Below are 15921 nucleotides of genomic sequence, written 5' to 3'. Positions count from 1 at the left end.
CCTACTCGGGAATGATGCAAGTCAGGAACTGCTGACGTCGTGTTGATGATGCAAAGCTCGGCCATTCATGGAAGCCGCTGCGTACACCCCCACAAACGAGATTCGGGGCATTCTCCACAGAGGACATACAGATACAGAGATTTGTGTACTTTCATTTCTCAACAACCGTCAGTCCAATTGAATTCTCACTCTGCACTGCACATCCCAGGGTCATTGCCGGCACACACACACCAAGTTTGAAGTCGTTCGGCACTTGTTATACCTGGACATACAGACAGACAGAGAGTTTTCATGACTTATAGTTAGACTCAGGAACAATGCATGTTAATTAATGCCCCACTCGGTTATGCAATACCGGTTGTATCCATTGTACTTGTTGAACTCATTGTACCCGTTGTCTGAGTACGGTACCCATCTGGCTATGTCCCTTTTATTCCCATATATGGAGATCCCTGATCTCTGAGCCTATGCTTGTATATGGGAATCCGTCCTGATATGCCCATACAGTACATGGTGGGTCAGCTCGGCCTATCTGACTGACTTGACGCCGGGCACTGCGCTCCCTGGATCCTCTGCGATACACACGATTTTAAGTCGATTGGTCGGACGGTTCTTGAGATACATGAAGGACAGATAAACACACACACACGTACACGCATGCACGCAGAGATTCCATGCATTTATAATAAGATATAAAACCACATAAACGAGACTGCCGTTCGTAACACCACCAAATATTAATTGCCTCAAAATAGTAATAATTGTTGAGTCCCGGACCTGGGACATGCTGTCAGGCATCAAAACCTATGTGGTAATAATAATGCATTACATTACTGCATTATAGACAAATGTAATGCAATTACAGTAATGCATTACTTTTTAATGCGTGACCAACACAGAAAATAAGTACCTAGCTACACTAATTTACGTACTGTAGTGTGACGTAGCTAACTACATTGAAGCTACTATGAACCTAATATGGTCCGGGACCGGTAATATGGCTGAGGACATGTTATGACATTGATTGACTGAATAAAACACATGACTGTGTAAAAGCTGCAAATGAATGGAGATGGAGAATGCTTTCTTTCGTGGGATTAATGAACTGCCCTCGAAACTCATCCGTTGTGCTATTTTATATTGATGTGCCACTGAAAATACAGTATAGTGATGATGTAGCTTTTGTCAAGCTCTACCCAGCTTGGTGGGGAAAAAAGGCCCTGAACACTATAAAGGTGTTTACAGTTACTCTGGCTGATTGCACCTCTTCTCAGGGCTGTATGCACATGCTGTGCACAAGATAGGCTTGATTGACAGCTGGTTGCCACTTCTAGACTGGGATCAATTCGCTTTGCAGATTGCTGATCCGATCTGGGTCCAGAGAGTGGATACGGAAATGGTGCAGGCTTGTGTGTGTGCAACCCTCTAATAGGCTATAGTGCAATGGTCCTAACTACCGGATACAGTAAGCAGACTCTAGACTGTGTGAAGTCTCCCACAAGCTACTGGGATATGTAGTTAAGCTAGTAGCCTACTTACAGCTAAGCTACTACCCAGCCCTGCTAACAAGATGAGGCTATAGATTGCCAAGGTACAGTTCCAGCTAATTGGCCTGTCACAAGCAACTAAAGTAACTTTTAGTGACTTAACTTACAAATAAAAGCTAAGTAGCCTATAAAGTGCAAAAACAAATATTAAAGTATTTTAAATGACAAACAAAACAGATAGATCAATGCAATATACATCTATATGGCCTCCAGAAGGTACAAAATAACCTGCAGTACCCACCGCCATCCTGGCCCACACAAGGCATTGACCAGAAAGGTATATAGTTGTTATTATCAAAGACCCAGAAGTAATGCAGTAGGAGAAATATCATGATAGGTGGGTGTAACCTAACAATATTTTCAACAGCCTTTGTCACTTTGCCAAGTGTCACAAAAATGGCAATTATACATAATAGCATGTAGAGAAAGTAGAGCGATGACTTTAGAGAAACAGATAAAGACAGGGAATAAAGACAGAGGCATAGAGAGAGAGAGAGAGAGAGAGAGAGAGAGAGAGAGAGAGAGAGAGAGAGAGAGAGAGAGAGAGAGAGAGAGAGAGAGAGAGAGAGAGAGAAAGACTAGTGTAAAACTTGGAATCTATAGTGACCTCAAGAGGCGGAAAGTAGAAGACCAGCTCAGAGCACGAGATTACCAGTTTATGACAATATGTAGGCCTATTGGAAATGAATACATAAATTTTGATCAGCAAACTGAAATATGAAATCTCAGTAGATGCAGTTGAAATCATTGTACAATGCATACCATTAGTTTAGGCCTAACGTGCTCAAGTAAGCCTGTTCTTCCAAATACACCAAAACAGATGGGTGTAACTATTAAGGTATCAATCTTTCTTAATCTATTGTTGTTGTTGCTGTTTATCCTTTTGTATTATTCAAATTTTATTGATTTTCACATAAAATCAAATATGCATTTCAAGTACAAAATCAATATCATTGATTGTTGTTTATCTAAAAAAATAATTTAAAAAATCTATCATTCCATTGTTTTAATCTTTTTAGCAATAGCAATATGGGCAGGGAGCAGAATATAGTAAAAATCCTCAGTCTTAATTTATCCATTTATAACTCAGAAAGTGTACAAATGTAACCAAATGCTCCACTCTCAGAGTTAAATTAACATTGAGGATTTTACTGTGTAGTAGTAAATATCAATCCAAATATCGGGCTAACTGCTGTTTCTGGCACAGACAGCCAGACATCTGTCAGTAACAAAACAATATAAAAGCCGGGAACAGAGCGGGGGGAAAAAAGAAGTTCACATGGGATTTTCGGAGTGATGGACACTCACTGACTCATTCACTCACTACACAGAAAACATTTACAGGGAACAGAGGTGCATTACTGCATTTCTCGCTCCATTGGAATCACTGAAAAACTCAAGAAGTCATGTAATTTTTATATTCAAGCTCCCATTTCCTCAGTAAACAGCAAAACAGCTGAATTATAGTAATTTCCTATTGAGCAATATTTTCAATAAGCCAATAAAATGTATCTGTCCATTCAACCAATTTTCTATGGGTCTAATGTAGTGATATTCAGTTTCAGGTGTCACTGTATTTTAATGTATGTATGAACAAAGAAGACATTGTAAACTAAAACACGTATAACATGGTTATCATTCATTTGCATTTCAGTCCTTTAGCTATGATACCGGATGTGTGAATTAAATCAATTACTTTATATCGATAGGCCTATCTATTAGCAATGCCAACTAGTTTACTGGTTGAGTTTGGGAATGAAAATAAGCCATAAACAGATTATTAAGGCAAATGTTATGTAGACTAGAATTTAAACATCCCAGGGTCTTTAGTTATGGAACAGGGAGTCTTTATTTGTTTTTAAGTCATCACTCTAAGCCTACATTTCCATGTGTATTTGTATTTGTGGTCCTATAGGTCAATGTGTTTGGATTGAAGTTTGTAACTGCAGAGCACCTAGAATGTGTAACTGTCTGTATAGGACAATTTATGAGACTTAATTTGAAGTTACAGTGGGTGGGTCATGGGACCTCAATTACTAGGGATATATTAGTAATAGCATAGTAATAGCTGCAACTGTCTTTCACCTATACTGTAGTCTAATTGAAGGTGATGGGATGGGATGGGTTTTTTGTTTTACACAAGTAACCTCTCACAATTCCGTCACATAACTATTCAATTATTCCCATCACATCATTTCATCGCACTCCCACACTTTTAGAGGAGGAAGAAGAAAAAAACTAAAGAGTATTTAAATTCTTCACAGCAGAGAGGATGAAAGTAGGTTAGAAAATGTCTGTTTTTACCCTATTTTGTAAACTTTTCATTACTGAATACCAGTAGTTGTAGGCTTGTAGCAGTAGAAATAGTGGTAGCAGTAACAGCTGTAATATTACATGGTAGTAGCAGTTCTGCAGTGGTGGTATTGACACTACAAGTGGTAAGTACACTTTTAGAACAAACGGGGCTTTTCTCCCCTTCAAGGTGCATGGTGCACCTGTTCAACCCCCGTCGTCCTCCCCCCTCCCCCCTCCCTCCTCCTCCTCAGACAGACTACAGTACCCAAGGCGCACCGCGCTGCACTCTCTCAACTCGCTCGGTGCTCCTCGCTGCTCCCCTCTGCGCCAGTCAGTCCGCCTCGCTGCTTCTCGCACAACCAGTCGGCGTTGGCCCTTTTTTTATTTATTTCATTATTTCTGCTTTCTCACCACCACCACTGCTACTACCTACTACTACTGCTGCTGCTGCTGTGGGCTGGTGGAGTGTCAACCTACACCGACCGAGAGAGAAGAACACTCCTCCCTATCCTCTCCTCTTGTCCTCCTTCAGCGGCTCCATTGGCTTCTCCTCGCTGCCAGTCAAGTGTTTTTTTTCTCCCTTTTCCTTCCTCGTCGAAGCACCAGGAGTTGAAGCAGCAGCAACAGCTCGGAAACATCTGTCCGCCGCAACGTCCCCCTCGCTCTCATATCCCCGCCTGCTCCGCTTCCCCTCGGCGGCTTGTTATGGAAATTAGTGTGTAAAGTCATCTAGTTTTTTTTTGTCTTTCCGAACGGAAACCCGGGGGAAGGATCCTTGACGAGGAGAGAGAGAGGAGCAAGAATCCAAAGGAAGAGGGCAGAGAAGGGAAGACGTTGGAGCTTGTTGTCTGTAAGTGGATCTTAATGCCAGAGTCCGATAAGGAGCTGATCTAGGAGAGAGAGAGAGAGGGTGGAAAAGTAGCTAAAGCTTCCTAGCATACTGTGTGTTGTGTCAATACAGTAGTTGGCTGTGTGTGTGCGTCCGTCTGTGTGTGGTGTGTGTGTTGTGCAGTGGTTGGCATGACAGGGCCTCCTGTACTATTAGAAACAGCTCAATAATGAAGCTTATGATCGCGTTACTTTTTATGTGTGTGTTGTTAGTTAGCCTCGATCGGGCTGCTGTTGTAGCTGCTAGCTGCGTGGGTCAGTGTGTGTATGTGTGTCTGTGTGTGTGTGTGTCTAAATGTTTATTATGTGTGTTGCTGGTCAGGAAAGAAATTGCAGACTTGTGTGTGTATTGTTATTTTGTCTGGCCTGTTAAAGCAGTATAGCCTAGCCCAGGACAAAGGTTATAGCAATTATTGTTATGACTGACAGTTTAGGAATGAAGTTACTTAGGGAGACAAGCCGGATCTTTAATCCATGCCACTTTAACTTGATCATCAAAATGAACACAATTTTTTTTTATGTGGACTTCTTAGTCCCCATCACGAAAAGGGCATAAATATCACGTTATGAAATAATATAGCTTGGAAGAAGTGAAAAGAAAACGAGGGATCAAAGTGTTGCTGTGGCTTGTAATGTTGTTCCATTGTATCCTGTAGCGACCATCATGTCCCCCAGGACCTGGCAACATTGTAATTAAAGATGGCATCAGATATGAAGTAAATAATTTCATGTCTTCAGAAGTCTGATAGGAGTTCACCCAGAACTAAAAGTTGAAGTTTTTTTTTTTAACTCAAGTTAGAATAAATGTAGTTTTTGGCAGAAGCACCTGTGAATCAGTTGAAAGTTACTCATGCTTAATAGGTTGTACGTTACATTGCGAATATATATATATATATATATATATATATATATATATATATATATATATATATATATATATATATATATATATATATATATATTACACTTGTTATATATATATATTACAGTATATATTACAAAACATACTACAATTGTTATTATCTTGTTATAAAAAATAACTCTGGAAAATTCACACGCTTATACGTAGACCTTAACCTACTTCTCACTAAAGAAAGCGGAGGCTGTAATAAGTTTTCCCTCTGCCCATTAAGGGCTTGTAATACCTTTTGTTTAGGATTTCACTCATGAGGTCTATACGATTGTTCCCATTGTTTCCTTATTTCATTAGTTCTTCTCTGTCGGTTGTCCGAAGGGTTGGAGGGTGGGAATGAATGAAGGCAAGGCACTGAACCGTAAAGAAGTGGAAAACAATATCAGCTGCGTGGCTCTTGTCAGTTGCAAATGTGCTGCGTTGTTAGCCTTTGTTTATAGTTACTGGAAGGAGAGAATGACAGACAGACAGAAAGAGGGAGAGAGAGAGGAGGAAGAAGAAAAAAGAAACCCAGGGTATTTAAATTCTTCACAGCATAGAGGATGAAAGTAGGTTAGAAAAGGTCTGTTTTTGCCCTATTTTGTAAACTTTTCTCTGCTGAATATTAGTATAGTTGTAGCAGTAGAAGTAGTGGTAGCAGCAGTAACAGCTGTAGTATTACATGGTAGTAGTAGGTCTGTAGTAGTGGTATTGACAATAATAGTGGTAAGTACAGTACTCTAAAAGTATTAGAACAGTGAACAAGAGGTGTTAGCTCTAGAAGTACTAAAGATGATGGTTTGTATGTGTGTGGGGGGGTGTCATGGATTGGGAGGTGAATTGCTTTTTAACTGATACAGCAATGAACCCCCACGCCCCAACCCTTTTCCTGATCCCTGAGAACGAGAGACAGAGATAGACAGAGACAGAGAGAGACAAAGTTGTGCGGCGGTGTGGTGGTGGTGTTGGTAGAATGAAAGAGGAGTCTGGTGGCAGGAGTGTAGAGGAGGCAGCATATGGCTGTAGAAAGAGCACAGCTGGAGGTAGCATTTCCATCTGAGGATGATGTCAGAGCAGCTGACAGGCTGCCACAACCCCCCCCCCAAACACACACGCACACACACACACACACACACACACACACACACACACACACACACAAACACACACACCCCTCCCCGGTCCTTTATTGTGAGCCTCAGTGGCAGCCTGGGAGAGTTAGTGCTGTGTGTGTGTGTGTGTGTGTGTGTGTGTGTGTGTGTGTGTGTGTGTGTGTGTGTGTGTGTGTGTGTGTGTGTGTGTGTGTGTGTGTGTGTGTGTGTGTGTGTGTGTGTGTGTGTGTGTGTGTGCCTGCCGATCAGCGCCAGTTAGGAGGAAGAGGTGGGAGGGAGGGGGGAGGGAGCGAGGGAAGGAGGTGGTATCTCGTTCCCCCTCCAACATCTCCTCCACTTTGCATCTGTCCCTCGCAGTTTGAGCAGCGTGGTGTTTTTTTTTTCTCCTTCCCTGCCTCCCTTTCCTTTCCTCTCCTCTTCTACCCACTCATTGATTCAGAGAGAGAGAGATAGAGTGTATGAGAGTAAGAGAGATACAGCCATCCCTGGCTAGAGAGCCCAGCTATTCTGCTACAGCGGATTTAATCAAGTTGATGCATACTGCTGCAGGTACCGTTTGTGTGTTGAATTTGTGTGTATGGGTGCATGCGTGTGTGTGTGTGTGTGTGTGTGTGTGTGTGTGTGTGTGTGTGTGTGTGTGTGTGTGTGTGTGTGTGTGTGTGTGTGTGTATGTCTATGTGTGTGTGTTTGTATGAGAGAGAGAGGGTCTGGGGGATAGCGGAGTAGTTTTGTGTCGGGGGTCTGCTAAAGCCTGTGTGAGTTGTGTGACATGGTGAGTGGTACACTTGTAACCTTTCATCAGTCTGTCATTCTGTTTGTCCAATGTGTCTGGATGGCTGATCGCAGCGGGGGAATGCTGTTCTTCCAGTAAAGTTCTAGATCAGAGAGTTTTATTTTCATTTTAAAACTCAAGGTTTGTGTTTAAATTTGGTTGAGTTCCTAGTCAAGTTGTGGGGCAAGCAGCATGGGAGTTTTTTTTGGTCATTTTGTTGGTTATTATAAAAAAAAAGTTGCACTGAAGGAACACTTGTCCTATAGATACTGGCAGTAATTTGTTGATTTAAATTCGTTTTCAGAGATTCTGTGGTTTATATTTACATTTGAAATTTAAATTCAATTCGTTAAAGAATGAGCAAATAAAACAAATGAATTTAAAAAAACACATTTAAGTTTTTTTGAATTTCATAATCTGTCCTCTGGAAGTTAAATCAAATTCTGAATTTCATTCTTGTCCACCCAGCCGGCGTGTCTCTCTCTTTTTTTCTGCCCGCTGTCGGCCGGCCGGAGTAGAAGGAGACTAATTTAGAAGTTGCAGATTTGAGCTGCCTGAATTGGCTAGACAGCTGTAATCGCACTCCCTCCCTAGTCTTAATCTCTTTATCTGGCTAGCAGCTGCCATATGGCTCCCGTCAGCTGGATCAGATGTGGGTAAGCCTCCTTCTCCAGCCGTCCCGGCCTCCCTCTCTCCCTCCCTCCCTCTTCTCTTCTCTTCTCTCTCTACCTTAGCCATCTCACCCAAGACCCATTGGCCAACCTGTGCCCAGCGGACAGGCTACTCTAACTGTGCCCCCCTGAAAGCTGCCTCGCTCCTCTCCTCTCCTCTCCTCTCCGTCCCCTTACCATCCTCTCCTCACCACAGTCTTTATTTTTAGCCATCTTAAGGATTAGGATTGATGCTGTGACGAGCAGGGCACTTAGAGTGATTGTATTGTAAATCTTCTTCTTCTGGGCGCTGGGGGGGGGGCAAAGGGGTTGAGGGGGTGAGGAAGAGGTCCGCGGGGCGGATGTGAAGATTCTGATTCTGATTCACAGGTTTGTGTGTGTGTGTGTGTGTGTGTGTGTGTGTGTGTGTGTGTGTGTGTGTGTGTGTGTGGAGGGAGGGAGTGGCAGAGGGTGTTTGGTTGGAGGGGGCATAGGAGGTGGAGGGGTGATACACCCATGTCCCCATAATCTCCCTCATTAGGAGCAGTCTGAACCAAGCGGAGTGCGAGTGAACACGCACACACACACACACACACACACACACACACACACACACACGCAGTCGGTTTAAAGTCTCATTCAAATGAGGTGATTTAACTGCTGTGGTTAACACTGCGCAAAGCAGGAGCCATGTATTTTCTCAGGCAGGATAAATCCACTTGGTTAACAGGTGGGATTTTTCTTTAATTGCCTTTTCGCACACTTGAGCTCTCTGCAGATGTCTCTTTTGTCATTAAAATGACATGAGTGCGTGTTCGCCTAATTTTGTTAATTTATTTTTAGCAAGGCAGGTAACATCAACCCAGAAGGAGGTCTAAAGAGCCTTTGTGTGACGTTTTCAAACTTTTTTTCCCCTATTCCTCTTACTGGTAAAACTGGTCCTAGCAGGCTGAAGTGAGGGACAGGCAGTCTTGGTTTTACAACGTTGCTATTTCTACAGGCCGGTTTTCCTGCTAGACTTAGCCTGTGCGGAGGCGGTTGGTTGTTAGGTAGGTAGGGGTGTGTGTGTGTGTGTGTGCTGTTGTTGCGTTCATGAGGACAGTTTGAGCAGCTGAAAGCCGGTTACCTAAAGGGGCTGTGCCAGGCCAGGCCAAAGTGGGTTAATAAAAATAACCAGCGTAGGAGCAGCGACAATCCAGGAGTGCAGGCAGAGGAGTGAGAGAGAGAGAGGAGGAGAGAGAGAGAGAGAGAGAGAGAGAGAGAGAGAGAGAGAGAGAAGGGATAGACAGTGGCGAGTATCGGTAGCTGGCAGATCATTAGTCTGTCAGCCTCTCCCTCGCTCTCAAGTTGTGGAAAAAGTATCTCCCAAGGTAAAGCCTAGCTTTGTTGAGGACACTTTTTTTATTACACTAGAATTGTAATAAAAATAACAATTTATTATGTCTTGCTTTTGTTTTCACTATAATGGTTTTTAGTATTTGTTATTTTGTCCATTTAGTCTAGAGGGAAGTATAGAGCAGTTGTGATGGTGGAGGCAGAGGAGAATGGACCATTTCACTATGTGTTGTTTGTTCGTTTGCCGATCAGCTGTCTGTTTTGATTAGGTATTCATCTTCAGTGTGCTGGGGGACCTTTAGTTTGAGAGAAAATGTACTGGTCAACCTCTACTCTTCATTGAGGAACTATGAATGTATTTTAGTTGCGTTTCTCTGCTAGCCAGGAGATGATGTGTGTGTATGTGGATGTATATCGTATCAGTTAAAGTGTAATGTGTTTCAGATTTGTATTCCTTTTATTTTTGATCTAACCTAACTATTAATTTATTTTATTTAAATGATCTCTTTTTTAACTCATATCTCTTAACATTCATCTCTCTCTCTCTCTATTTCTCTCTCTCCCTGTTTTCTTTGCTTTCAAATTGTCATCATTGATCAGTGGTTGGTCTTACCACATTATTATATGCATTGATACAACATTTTAATTCATACGTGAAAACCATAACTTGCATTTTGCCAATTTAATGTATTTTATTTGTATAATTACCAAATATATATTTGTATTGTAATACAATCACTCAGTGTAATCAAGAAGTGCTATTCCTTTAGCCTGCCTCACTTTGTTTTATGTATCTTTCAAAGGGTATGAACTTTTTGGTCATTTTGTTGGTTATTATAAATTAAAAAAAAGTTGCACTGAAGGAACACTGCCAGTATAAATAGGACACCAGTGTCCTATAGATACTGGCAGTAATTTGTTGATTCAAATTAGTTTTCAGAGATTCTGCGGTTTATATTTACATTTGAAATTTAAGTTCAATTCGTTAAAGATTGTTTTAAGTATCTTTCAAAGGGTATGAACTCACATTTAGGAAAAAAATGTTCCGGTTGATTAACCCAACTCTATCTGTGTGTGTCTCTGTGTGCAGGTTATGAGGACGGCAGGATGGAGTTCCCAGACCACAGCAGACATTTGCTCCAGTGTCTGAGCGAGCAGCGGCACCAGGGCTTCCTGTGCGACTCCACGGTGCTGGTGGGCGATGCCCAGTTCCGGGCGCACCGCGCCGTGCTGGCCTCCTGCAGCATGTACTTCCACCTCTTCTACAAGGACCAGCTGGACAAGCGAGACGTGGTGCACCTCAACAGCGACATTGTCACGGCGCCGGCCTTCGCCCTCCTCCTGGAGTTCATGTACGAGGGCAAGCTGCAGTTCCAGGCGCTGCCCGTGGAGGACGTGTTGGCGGCGGCCAGCTACCTGCACATGTACGACATCGTCAAGGTGTGCAAGAAGCGTCTGAAGCAGAAGGGCGCGCCCGAGGCCGACAGCACGCGGCGGGAGGAGGACGGAGGCTCCAGCTGCTCGGACAAGGCGGACAGCCTCTCCGACAGCTCCGCGGGCCGGCCCACCACCGCCGACCTGCTGCCCAGCGACGAGGACGAGGAAGGGGCTAAGCAGGAGGGAGGGCAGCTGTGGCTGAGGCTGCCCTCTTCGGAAAGGGCGGGGACCCCGGCTGCGGCCACTGCGAGCCCCGGGCACGGAGAGGCGGAGACGCGCGGAGGAGGAGAGGGAGCAAAGCGGATCTCTCCGGCCGGCAGCCCCACCAGCTCCACCGGATCTCTCTCTCAGAGGTCCCAGCGCTCTGTGGGCTCCCGCGGTGGCCGCAAGGGCCGGCGAGTGTCCGCGGACACGGCCGACTGCGTCCTGGACCTATCGGTCAAGCCCACTGCCGGCAGCAACCACACTAACCACCACCAGTCTTATTTCAGCGGTGTGGCAACACCTGACAGCCTGCAAAGCCCGCTCGCAGTGAGGGTGAAGGTGGAGAGGGCCGTGGCCTCCGACGAGGAAGAGGAGCTCGGGGGCAGGGACTACGCCATGGAGCACAGTGGCATCGCCGCTAAGGCAACGACCCCCAGTGCCAACGGGGGCCTGAGCCATCACGGGGTCGGGGGCCCCCTGTCGGCCCAGCGTAGGCTGGGCCTGGAAGCCCACCTGTCGGCCCTCCGCGAGGCTTCTCTGGCCACGGAGCTGGAGAGAGAGGAGAAGACGAACAACAGGGAGGACGAGGACATGCTTGGGGGAGAGAGCGAGCGTGCCCAGGCCGAGGCGGCCAGCATCGACAGCTCCCTGCTGCCCTACGTATCCAACATGCTGTCGGCGCCCCACACCCAGATCTTCATGTGCCCGCTGTGCAACAAGGTCTTTCCCTCCCCACACATCCTGCAGATCCACCTCAGCTCCCACTTCAGGGAGCAGGATGGTGTGCGCACCAAGCCGGCCGGGGACGTCAACGTGCCCACTTGCTCCATCTGCGGCAAGACCTTCTCGTGCATGTACACGCTAAAGCGCCACGAGCGGACTCACTCCGGCGAGAAGCCCTACACGTGTACCACCTGCGGCAAGAGCTTCCAGTACTCGCACAACCTCAGCCGCCACGCCGTGGTGCACACGCGCGAGAAACCGCATGCGTGCAAATGGTGCGAACGGCGCTTCACGCAGTCGGGCGACCTTTACCGACACATCCGCAAGTTCCACTGCGAACTGGTCAACTCCATGTCGGTGAAGAGCGAACCACTGGCTCTGCCCAACGTCAGGGACTGGGCGATCGAGGACAGCTCCCAGGAACTGTGGAAATAGACCTAAGACTACTCTGGGGTTGGAACGGAGAGCAGAGAGGAAGTGAGAGAGAGATGGGAGAAGGGAGGGAGAGAGAGGGGAAAACAGAGAGAAGAGAGGTGTGATAGGACGGCGGTGAAGGGGTTGAAATTCTGAGTGGAAATCAGTCATGTTTGTTGTACGTCGCAAATCTCATTCAATTGCACTTTAATAGCACATGAAAATGTTACTACTGAATTCTGTTTTGGCTGTTGTTTTTTCGAGGTCCTTTTGTTTTATTCTATTTTATTCTGATCATTTTTTTGTTTTTGTTCAGTTTTTTTTAAGCACGTCTTAGAGTATGGGTCCAGGTGAGAGTGTTCTTGCCGTGATTGTTTTATCTTGTTGTGTGTGTTTCAACACACACAAGTCTCCAGCAAATAGCTTATGGTTATCGTCCCCTTGATAGACCCATGTAAAAAAAAAGAAGAAACACGGCAAGAGTTCAGGTCACACACACTGAAGTGATAAACCTTTAAAACACTAAACGGGTACTGTGATCATGATAAGTCCATACCATTTACTCACACACACACGTACACACACCGTGTTGTAGATGACATGTGTGTGTATGAGGCTACTGACTACTCTGGCAAACATTTCATCAAGTGTGTGTGTGTGTGTGTGTGCGAGCGCGTGTGACAGCGAGTTTGTATGTGTGTTTCTGTGTGTGTTTATTTTTATTTTCTACTGGCATGGAGGTGTCGTTTGCGAAGCGCTCCCCGCTTCCCTCGTTAAGCTCTTTGGCGTGGCGCGTGTTCGGGAGAAAACTGACTGACTGACAGACAAACTGACGGCACTCATGCACTGCACAGCCTCCTTTTTTCCACGTCCACTCAATTTGTTGAAGTATTTTCTAAAAAATGTAATGAAAAAAGTCCTTTACAAATGATGATTATTATGATTATGATTATTGTTATTATTATTATTATTATCATTGTTATAGTTTTTTTTCTTCTTAAATCTAGCTTTCAGTCTTTAAAACATCTTTGTTAAAAAAAGTATTTAATTTAAGTTGGTTGTATATTATTATGCTATAGTTTTAAAGCCTAATCATTTATGGAGTTTTTTATTATTATTATTTTAATGATTTTGTTTGTTTTGTTTTTTAATGGGACCTGCTGTTGTTGCATGATGTCCAACCTGTATATTTAAAAAGAAAATGTGAATTTGCTGTATTACTGTACACATTGTAATTGATCAAATATTTGACAACAGGCTTCTTTTTTTGTTCTCAGTTTTGTTTTTGTTTTCTTCCTTTTTCTTTTGTGAATAACTACTCCAGGGTGCAGTCTGTTGGAAAATACTGAATATTATTCTCACAGCTATGGAAAAAGATGCATGAAAATATGATTTATTTTATTTATTTTCTGTCTTAAGGTATTGTTTCGTTTTTTTTTGCATCGGGGGAAAAGGTAGGGGGGAGTGCATTTTGAACATTAGACTTGGACAGTGAAAATAGGGGGTGAGCTCTATTCTTTATTTCTGCTCCTTCCTTGGGGGTCTCTCACTTCACTGAGCTCCTGAAAGAATGTTGTTTTTTTTTCTCCGCTGGGTTGTGAAGTGATTATGAAGCATTTTGAAGCCTGCGTGTGCACTGATTTCTCTGCTGTGTGTGTGTGTGTGTGTGTGTGTGTGTGTGTGTGTGTGTGTGTGTGTGTGTGTGTGTGTGTGTGTGTGTGTGTGTGTGTGTGTGTGTGTGTGTGTGTGTGTGTGTGTGTGTGTGTGTGTGTGTGTATACATGGCTAGTTTGTGACTAGTCAAGTCAACCTACTGAAGGTCTCCGTCCGCATAGCACTTCTTCCTCCTTGTCCTCAGGCGTTGAATCTGTCCACTGCTGTATATGTGTCCCCAGATGTCCATCTCTCCTGTCGCACTCCTGTCCTGCCACAGGCATCATCAAGCCATTTCTCAATTCATTATGGTCATTACACACTTATTCCATCTCGGTGTGTGGTTCTGACCTGGCTAGGATTTAAGGGATAGAGAGAAAGAGAGAAAGAGAGAGGGAGTGAAGGAGAGAAGTTGAAACTAAGTTGTCCTGCTGAAAGTTGAGGAGACAGTCCGTTGTCTTTTTCACACTGTCTCGTCACGATAACACTCCAAGCTGTGCCGTGGCGAGCTGTTCCGTTATAGTGAACCAACTCACACTGGCTTGGTATAGTCCAATTCACATTGGCTGCAGCAGTGTGAAGCCGAACTTCTAGCATGAGAGCTGTATAGGATTGTGTGTGTGTGTGTGTGTGTGTGTGGGAGAGAGAGAAAGAGTGTACACACCCCCCGTGTGTGTGTGTGTGTGTGTGTGTGTGCTCGTGTGTGGTTTCTACTGAAAACATAATCCTTTATTTGTGTCGGGAGAGAATTGGCATGCATGATTGCACCTTTTTAAGCTAAATGACATGAAATCAAATTTTAAGTTAAATGACATGAAATCAAAAAACTATTGCGGTCTCAGTTGACACCCTGTCAGCTGGTGACATGGCTTCGATTATGCCAAGTCCCCACCGCGGCCCTATAGCATTTTATTGCAGTGCTGTCAACCAATCTCTGTCCTACATCAAATGTTTGTGTGTCCCTTGCAGCATCCCTGCGTAACGGGTTCACTCCATAACCTGTCGACATTTGCATCATTACTGCTGTTCTGTTCCGCTGGTTGTACTTGACCGCCTTAAACTGCTGTATTTTGGGCTGTGTGTATGTATGTGTGTGTGCGTGCGGTGGAGGTGGGAGTTATGTCTGCCCCGCTCAAGATGCTGTGAACTAACCAGCCTGACAAAACATCTCCATCATCCTCGCTGTGCTTACTTGAAGAAGAGAAAAAAAAGACACTGGGGAGATTTTAGCAAAGTATCTGAAAAATGTACAAAATGATGTTTAAAATGTCAGCGACAATTCACAGAGAGACAGAAGGCGTGTGAGGGAAGAGAGGCGTTGACATAAATTAGTCTATTTGAAAAAGGACAATCATTGTCTGGGAAAAAGAAGCAGAATTTGATTCAAATATATTTGCTCCCCCTTGAGATTTGTTGGGTTTAATTTCCTTTTTTGTTTTTTTTGTTCTTTGCTTTTTCTTTTACGGTATTTTTATGGATTTAGACGTTTTTTAGCTTTGACAATCATAGCTGGTTTGATTCTGTTTCTCTCGAGGGGAGTGAATTCTAATGGTGTTTAGTTTTGTAATTTTTTGGTGTGCCGTTGTTGACATTTTTAAATTGTGTGCAAGACTGCAATAAATTATAAGATTCTTGAAATTCAACCTTCCATGTGAATTTGTGTTGTTTTCTTTCTCCCCACCGATAGGTGTAAGCAGCAAGGTCTATTTAATAATAGTATTTGTTGTATTTTCATGTAATTTTGTGAAAATGTTTTACATGTGGTAAAGCTATTAGATGTTGCAGCAGAGGCGACATAAAGTTACCTCGCACTTATGAATTACCATGCATATATATGTAACTAATATGCAACTCACTAAACTGACAGGGGAAAATTACATTTTGGCATTTCTCACCACTTTAAATTTCATCATGTAATTTCATTAGGTACTTTATTGAAAAATGTGTATCTGTTACTTACTTATTTATTATCATTTATTTTGTAACCGTGATGTGATGCA

The 15921-nt window shown here is 43.8% G+C and overlaps 1 protein-coding gene across 1 annotated transcript; it reads left to right on the top strand.

Annotated features, from left to right (window-relative positions):
• Positions 1-4416: 4416 nt before the first annotated feature.
• Positions 4417-15605, top strand: zbtb18 (zinc finger and BTB domain containing 18). The gene is made up of 2 exons (XM_084075897.1): positions 4417-4692; positions 10582-15605. Exon 2 carries the CDS (start codon positions 10599-10601, stop codon positions 12288-12290), a length of 1692 nt encoding a protein of 563 aa, XP_083932023.1. The 5' UTR covers positions 4417-4692; positions 10582-10598; the 3' UTR covers positions 12291-15605.
• Positions 15606-15921: the final 316 nt, after the last annotated feature.

Source organism: Gymnoscopelus microlampas (genome assembly GCF_963454915.1).
Source record: "Gymnoscopelus microlampas genome assembly, chromosome: 13".
Classification (NCBI taxonomy): Eukaryota; Metazoa; Chordata; class Actinopteri; order Myctophiformes; family Myctophidae; genus Gymnoscopelus; species Gymnoscopelus microlampas.
The sequence above is the reverse complement of the archived record's forward strand: the minus strand, read 5'-3'. Positions and strand labels throughout refer to the sequence as shown.

Bases quoted from the DNA above. Each gene is read 5' to 3' on its own strand.
- zbtb18 (XM_084075897.1), top strand. From the start codon at position 10,599: ATGGAGTTCCCAGACCACAGCAGACATTTGCTCCAGTGTCTGAGCGAG.